This window comes from Nesoenas mayeri (assembly GCF_963082525.1).
Source record: "Nesoenas mayeri genome assembly, chromosome: 17".
In the NCBI taxonomy this organism is placed as follows: Eukaryota; Metazoa; Chordata; class Aves; order Columbiformes; family Columbidae; genus Nesoenas; species Nesoenas mayeri.
The window spans coordinates 375,872-384,090 of record NC_137565.1 but is presented as its reverse complement, the minus strand read 5'-3'; the positions used below and the strand labels follow the sequence as shown (position 1 = coordinate 384,090).

The 8,219-nt window shown below is 53.4% G+C and overlaps 1 protein-coding gene across 5 annotated transcripts in view; it reads left to right on the top strand.

Annotated features, from left to right (window-relative positions):
* Positions 1-1,301: 1,301 nt before the first annotated feature.
* LOC308047151 (autism susceptibility gene 2 protein homolog) overlaps positions 1,302-8,219 on the top strand; it is a 62,434-nt gene continuing 55,516 nt past the window's right edge. For all 5 annotated transcript variants that reach the window (XM_080355438.1, XM_080355437.1, XM_080355440.1 and 2 more), the window contains exon 1: positions 1,302-1,387. In XM_080355438.1, the coding sequence (XP_080211564.1) occupies positions 1,358-1,387 (30 nt within the window). In that variant the 5' untranslated portion in view covers positions 1,302-1,357. The remainder of the gene's footprint in view (positions 1,388-8,219) is intronic.

The window sequence follows — 8,219 nt, the reverse complement described above, 5'->3', positions numbered from 1 at the left end:
TGACAACACGCAACAGACCATGGAAGAGGTTCCTTCTCTGTCTGCCAGTGCAGGTTGTTATTCAGTACAGTTTTGAACTGCAGCAATTTTCAGACAGTGACCTTTTTAGGAAATCAAATGTCTCGTAAAACCTTCTTGGTCTCTAAACTGTGATTTATAGCCATTTGTGTTGAGGGCTGCAGGTGGGATTTGGGTGACACGTAATTGGTTAAAAGACACAATAAAAGGAAGGTTGCCCTGCTGGCACAGCGGAGCAGGAGCCACAGGAGTGACCTGCCCGGCCCCGCGCCTCGCGCCCGCCGGCCGTGCCGCGACAAATGCCGGAGCCGGCAGAGGCCGCAGCTCGGGGTTTGCTCTCGCGTGCCAAGCCCTGCTTGGCGTTCCCAGTTGGTGCCGGCATTTGCACTGTTACTCAGTTTGACGGAAGCCAGGACATGAGGTGTGAATTCATGTCTGCATCCTCCCAGGAGAGAGCTGGGATAACGAAATGCCGAGGCAGCCCTGGGAGCCGCAGAGTAATTTGGTAGGTACCGAACAACAGTCTGCCACCTGTCATTTGCAGTGCAGTCCCTGCTCCCCCCATCACTCTTCCTACAAGGCAGCCTTTGAATTATAAGAAGTCGTAGGTAGTTCTGCAAAGAGCACTCTCCATGCCATTTGATTTAGTGAAAATAAAAACCCGTATCCCAGCCAAACAGATATCCTGGCTAGATAGTTTCAAGCTGTAATGACAGTAATACAAGTTACGATAGTAGTATATTACACAGTGTTCCCAACTTGTTGTATTTGCAGGCAGGTTTTCCCCTACATCAGCAGGAAAAGCTGAATCAGTAATCGAGTCTGCAGTTGCCTGTGTCAACGTCTGGGTAATGGAAACGTTTTCAGTGCTGGAGACCCAGTCTGGAAAGCCTGCCTGTTGAGGAGGGGCTCGGCTCTCGGGGGGCAGCGTGCCATCTCTGTTGTGTCAGAGGTTTACACCAGGTCGCACGAGGCCCTTTTGTAAGCGTGTCATGGAGAGCGGGTGTTTGCTGAGCGGGTGTGTGCCGGTTGCCGTTAGCGTGGGCACGTTGCTGCCTCTGGGCGACGGTGGGAGCTGCCGCCGGTGCGGTGACACCGGGAGCGGACGCTCCTCGGGGGGCCGTCTGTGGGCCAGGCTGCCCAGAAGCGAAGCCAGCGGTGTTGTACGTGAGCACAGAACTAAAAACAACCCAGTGTGAGACAAAGAAGAGCAACATCCAGCTGACATTCTGCTTTGTCTTGTTTTCCCTGCTAACCGTAACAGGCGCTTGTTCGGTGGGAACAGGCCAGGACGTGGAGCACACAGACGCGTACGGGGGGGCGGTCAGTGCTGGCTGGAATGGAAGAGAGTCAGGAATGTAAAATTAAGGTAGGTTTTGGTAGCAATTTGGGAGCTGAGGTTTGAGGGAGGAGGATGCTGAGACAGAGACCAACTGCACCTTAATTTAAATTAAGACATGTAAGCACAGTAACTTTTAGCAAGGATTTTGGCTGAGTTTAATGAGGAGCAGCTGGAAGTTTTCTCCTCTGGTCAGTGTCTGTTCGAACAGCCGGGGGACCGTGTGCAGCTGTACGACCAGCCTTGCTGAGGCCCGGGAGCTCCCGACTTCCTCCCTTCTCCTCCTTTACTAAATTCTTTTAAGTGCATGTGTTTATTTATTTATTGGAGCTGAGCTGGGAAGGAGAGGGAGTTTGATCTTGTCCTTTGGGAGGCAGCAGCTGCTCAGAGGAAGGTGAATCATGAAGCATGGCTAATGGAGGGAATAGGATGGGGAAAACCCCGGGCTATGGCCGTTCTCGGGGGGCTGGAGGGATGGGTTGGGAAGAGGCGGAAGAGGACTTAGCGAGCCGGTGCCCCGAGGCTCCGGTGGCAGCCGTGCTGTGGGTCGGGCACCGGCCACATCGGAGCGCTGGGTCGCCGCTTGTCTGCGCAATGAGCCGACAGACCGCGCAGCATATGTTTAAGAATTACAGTCGCTGCTTAATCAAAGCTAGTTTGATCTATCCCAAATTGGTTGTGAGGTGATGAGGAACATGCTCTGCACACAAAATGGCGTTGTTTTAAGCTTATCACTGTGTTGCCAAAAGAGGAGGTCCAAACAAAACTGTACCGTTGAACTTGCGGAGAAGCGATGAGCTGGGTTGCTCCTTGCCCCGAGCTGAGTCAGACCGTCTGCACAGCATTTCCTTCCGTGCCCTCCAGGCAGCATCCCCCCTGCTTTGCTTTCTGTTTGTCAGCATGTAAAGTCAGTGTGATTCAATGGTGAATCGGGACCAGTGATCTCTGCTTCTGGGACCTCTGTGGCCTGGTTTAGTTCTCTGTTCACAGACCTGTGGTAGCTTCTCAAAGGGGCTGTTGTAAAAATAGTCATGGTTATACAAACTGCTGAGAGAAATAGGCATTCTTGGAAGAAATAGTGAACAGGAGAGGAGTGCGTTGTGAAAGCCCTTTCCAGGAGTACAGCAGTGCTGAATGTGCATGTGCTAAATGAATGTGAGGTGGGAACCTAAACAAATATGTTGCTGTATGAAAGTGCAGTCCAAGAACCGTTTTGTTTCTGGTCAACCTTCTGTGGAGTGAACTCTCCTGCAAGATACAGAATACCCGTCAGTACCTCCCAGAGATCGCCTAGGATCAAATTCGAAGTAGAAATATCTGGGGCATTTACGGCATTGCCGTTTCAATAAGTAGTTGCCTGTTCAGGATGCTGCACGGTTCACTGTGATGTGTTATGGTGTAGCTAAAGGCACAACTTTAGTTTTAGGATTATTGCAAGAAAGCTGGAGGTCTGTCTGGCATTCATTCTTGCTTAGGGAATAATACTTATTATTAGTCCTTATTTGCATCGGATGTCAACAGCCAGAATTTCATAAGTGATCCTGACCCTCGGCTGGAACGAGGTTTTTCACAGCAGCCTGTTCACTATTCAGGATCTAAACGGCTTTTCGGAAGTGATCCCTTCCCGATAGCTCCGCTCGTTGTGCCGGGTGCTGAGCCCTCCTGAGGGCCCAGCGCCACTTCTGCGCGACGCTCTCGGGAGGGAGGGGACCGGGGATGTCGTTGCTGTTGGAAGATGCTCGCGAGGTGCCGCGTGGGTCTGCACGAGGCCGTCGTGCGTGCTGCTCCCCCGTGCCCGGTCCCTCGCACCGCTGGTTCAGCGCTGTCCCAGCCAGCCACGTGCTGCGGTGCTGGATCTTCTGGAGGTGCTGCCGAAGGGCGGTTCGTGTACTCGCTCCAGCTTGCTTTCCTGTGATGCTGCAGGAAATGACTGACTTGCAGGTCTGACTTTTCTTTTGTCCTCTTAATTGAGCTGTGGTTTCCCTCCAAAAATAATCCTGGTTGTGAAAAGACCGTAGGTTCCCTTGGAACATCTCCTCAAAACGCAGGCAGTGTTTCCCGTGGGCCGCTTCTGTATTCTGGAATGTGTTAAATACTTTCTTGGTCTTAAGGGTGAACTTCAGTTTGGTTTTGTGTGTGTGATTTCTGGGCTCCTCTTGCACCTTTCCAGATGGATCGATTTCCACTTCCTATAGAAGAATCACAGCCTGAACAATACCTTCCTGGTTTAGGTGTTGCTCTCCTATTACTGAATGAAGGGATCTGGTATGAATGACTTAGAGAGTCACCTGGAATATAGTAAAGCAGTACTGACATGTGCTGGAATTCTCTACTAGACAAGCGACCAAGTGGCGTCAGAGTGGTAGGTGAAAGCAGGGGAAACAGTTCAAAGGGAAGAATGAAAATTGATCCACCATTTACGGATAGCGGCTGTGCTTTATGCTGAAAGTTCCTCTAGGTGTATCCGACACTTCTAGTTTGAATATCTCCTGGAGAAGGGTTTTCTTGAGAGCTTTTTAGTGCTTGCTAGGTTCAGTAACAGTGTGAAAACAGTCTCTCTTGACACCAGCTCTTGGCTGTTTAGAAGATAGGCAGCCATCCAGAAATACAATGTAGACTCTATTTTATTGCCTCCTTTTCTTTCTGCCTACGGAAGTGGACTCAAATTTGGAGGGAATGCCTGTCTTTTGCACTCTAGAGAATTACCTGCCCGGTCCTTACCCCACGCAGTCTTGCTCCTGGTGACCCAGAACTGCGGCCGTGTTGGCGGCTTCCCGGCGCCGGCTCAGGCGCCCGGCACGTCGGGCGGGCTCTGGCATGTCAGGTGGGCTCTGGCGGGCTCGGACGGGCTCTGGTGCGTCAGGTGGGCTCTGGCGGGCTCAGGCGGGCTCTGGTGCGTCAGGCGGGCTCTGGCGCGTCGGGCGGGCTCTGGCGTGTCAGGCGGGCTCTGGCGGGCTCGGGCGGGCTCTGGCGGGCTCGGGCGGGCTCTGGTGCGTCAGGTGGGCTCTGGTGCGTCAGGTGGGCTCTGGCGCGTCGGGCGGGCTCTGGCGGGCTCAGGCAGGCTCTGGCGCGTCGGGCGGGCTCTGTCGCGTCAGGCGGGCTCTGGCGGGCTCAGGCGGGCTCTGGCAGGCTCAGGCGGGCTCTGGCGTGTCGGGCGGGCTCAGGCGGGCTCTGGCGGGCTCGGGCGGGCTCTGGCGCGTCGGGCGGGCTCTGGCACTCCAGGAGGCCGCACGGAGATCAGAGCTCTCGTTGTTGGGGACACGGAGCAGCTTTATTCCATTAGCCATTTTACAGGCTACGGAGAAAGGAGAAGAACAACCAAACAAACAAACAAACAGGTAATTGCGATGAGGCCTGACATAGTGTATAATCCTGTCTCTGTCAGATGATGTTCTGTTGTATATAATCATTAAATTATTAATCTGTCAGAGCTCTTACACCTTTCAGCTGCCTTGGCTTAGTGGGAATCAGGATGAATGAAGCGTGGACTTCATTATGCCTCACTGTTCCCCTTCAGAGGAGAGAGTGTGCTAAATCCTTCGTGGTTACCACCTTCCATTTTGAGTAAAAACTGCTATTGCTATGCTTTTAGTGCTGAAAATGGAATCTGAGTTTATATGTGGTAGGTCCAAGGCGAGGAAAATGGAGGGGCTGCAGCACGGCTCCTCTGCTTGCTCTCTGCAACCCAGGAAGGGGTTAGAAATGTGTTCAGCGTGGTTTCATACTGTCGCAGGACTGGGTGGGCACGTTTTCCCCTTTAGATCTGGTGTAGAAAAAAAGAAAATCAAAATGGGGCAGAGAATTGCTAACTTGGTTGAGTAAACCACAAAGGGGGACCCGCAAGGCTTGGTGCAGACCTGAGCGTGTCATCAAAAGGGTGCAGCAACCCCAGAGACTGTGCTGCTCTCCAAAATCGTTTGTGTGTGTTTCACTTTGGGGACGGATGTTGGGTATGCTTAAACGCAAGGGTGGTTATTGGGAGTGAGAGTGGGTCCTTACAAGCGGCAGTTTTTGTGGAAAGGTGCCTGTGATGGGCTCTGCTGTGGCGCTGCGTGGCGCTGGGGCGCGGGCAGCGAATGCGCAACGAGCGCTGGACGTGTCTTGTTTGAATGCACAAGGAGGGCTGGAGGTGTCTTGGTGTTCGAGTGCCCAAGGAGGGCTGGACGTGTCTTGTTTGAATGCACAAGGAGGGCTGGACGTGTCTTGTTGTTTGAATGCGCAAGGAGCGCTGGAGGTGTCTTGGTGTTCAAATGCACAAGGAGGGCTGGACGTGTCTTGTTGTTTGAATGCACAAGGAGGGCTGGAGGTGTCTTGGTGTTCAAATGCACAAGGAGGGCTGGACGTGTCTTTCGTTGTTTGCTTCAGGCTGGGGACGTTTCTCTGCCTTATTCAACAACAAAAAGGGGCGGGGGCGCTGCAGGACTAGCGGGTGCGGGCGCTGCAGGACCAGCGGGTGCGGGCGCTGCAGGACCAGCGGGTGCAGGCGCTGGAGGACCAGCGGGTGCGGGCGCTGCAGGACCAGCGGGTGCGGGCGCTGGAGGACCAGCGGGTGCGGGCGCTGCAGGACCAGCGGGTGCGGGCGCTGGAGGACCAGCGGGTGCGGGCGCTGCAGGACCAGCAGGTGCGGGCGCTGCTGCTGCCCGGCCCCGGGGCGGGTGCTCGCGGTGCAGACGGACCGGGGCAGGGAGAGGGGGGAAGGAAACTTCTGGTTTCATCAAAAAAGTGTGATTTCCTGGGATGGCTTTGGCCCACCCGCAGAGAGGACTCCCAGTGCCTGCTTTTGCTCACAAGTGAAGAATTACACTTTTTTTTTTTTTCTAATTCTTTCTTAAACACATGCAAATGATTTGCCTGAAACAGCAGGAAGTTTGGGAGGGGACTTGTTAGGCAGATGCATGGGTTTGCTGGATTTTTTCACCCATTAGTGGGCTCCCTCAGTCACACAGGTTTATTGTATGCTTCCTTTAAAGGGCGGCCGAGGGAATTGAATGATGTTTTCAGGCTCTTCCTCCCGCAGCTCCCCGCCTGCCTCTGCAGCTCGCAGCATATCCTGCAGCACAGGCATTCACTGTTCCAGAATGGTGCTCATGCCAAAAAATGCTCAGCTCTGGAGTTAGAAATTGCCAGAAGTGAGAGCACAGTTGCTGTAAACTCTAGGTGTAAAGGTTTGTGTCTGTAAACTGTGGCCATGATGTTGAGAACGCTGCTCTGTAAATGTTGACTCTGATTGTTGAAGGTGGTGCCACACACTGTTATCAGAAGGCTGAGCAATAATCCGTGTTTCTTTGTCTTTAAAGTGTATTTTCTCACTTGACTTCCTTAAACATTGTTTTAATACGGCTTGGACCTACAGCAACTGAGATCTTGAGCTCCTGATTAAACAGTGCCGGTCTGTATCAAATCCTCGGGGCTGAATTACACAGATGGGAGTGAGCTGGTGGTTGCCATAAAGTTGGCAGGACCCAACTTTCCAGATGAGGCAAAGCACCAAGCTGGGCTGGTGCGGCAGCAGCTGGCCGGGCAGCCGGGGCAGCGGGGATGGGGGGCACAGCCGGGGCAGCGGGGATGGGGGGCACAGCCGGGGCAGCGGGGATTTGGGGCACAGCCGGGGCAGCGGGGATGGGGGGCACAGCCGGGGCAGCGGGGATTTGAGGCACAGCCGGGGCAGCGGGGATGGGGGGCACAGCTGGGCCAGCCGGGACGACGGGGGCACAGCGGGGACGGTGGGGAATAGCCGGGCCAGCCGGGGCAGGGCAGCGGCTCCTCTCGGAACCGGCGCTCAGGAGTTGTGGCTCAGCTGCCAATGTGCTGCGTGGGCTTTAGTGCGAGCACACCCGAGTCTCGCAGCCTGGAAAACAGGTCCGTTGTCTTTCTTCACGTGTCCCGTGTCCCGGCGCTCGCGGGCGCTGCGCGGCGCGGTCCCGGCTTTGTGTCAGCTGGTGCGTGCGTGCGTGCGTTCCCGGGGCCCGCGGGTGTGTTCTGTGTGCGTGGTGACTTTGCGTGGACTGTAAGTGAAAAATCTCTTAACAATGGGTTGTAAATTCAGAGCTGGCTGACAAACGTTATATACACCGCTGTTGTTGCTGCTGTGTGACACTGTTACACTTTCTTTGCAAACCAGCCTAGGCAAAGCCTTGTTTGATCCTGGTTCTTCCTCTCTTTACTCCACGCAGTGAAGGGATCATGCAGGTAACTGATTTTCCCTAAGATTTCAGGATCCTTTTGCTGAGCTGTGTGATGCTCATACATGCCACAGCTACACATGCAGCTTTGTCGTGGACGTGATTCAGAATTTCTTTCTTATGTGTCTCAGCCTCAACCTATTTTTCATGTCGTTTTCCCTATCTTTTTTATACATTTGCATTAAATAAGACATTCAGTGCAAGCTTGCAGTGCCACTTTACTTAGAAATAACATCAATAAATCACTCTTTCTTGTTTCTTACTGTATCTCACACAGATCTTCTTGCATTTTACTATTTGTTTTGGGTTTTTTTCCTTCTGAGTCATCATTAAAAGTATGTAACGATGTAATACAATTCATAGTGTTCTTTATCATATAAATCTCCTAAGGCACATTAGAATAAAATCAATAAAACAAAACATGAAATCAACTTGTTTCAGCCATGTGTTGAATTGGTTCATTGCTGTTAAGGCAGAGTCACAGAAAGGCTTTTTGCCCTTCCGGTGTGTGTTACCCCCCAGCCTCGCACGTCTCCGGTTGTGTCCGCGCAGCACCGTGCCAGGACGCTGCGCTGTCCACAGCCAGGACGCTGCGCTGTCCGGTGTCCGCAGCCAGGACGCTGCGCTGTCCGCAGCCAGGACGCTGCGCTGTTCGGTGTCCGCCGCCAGGACGCTGCGCT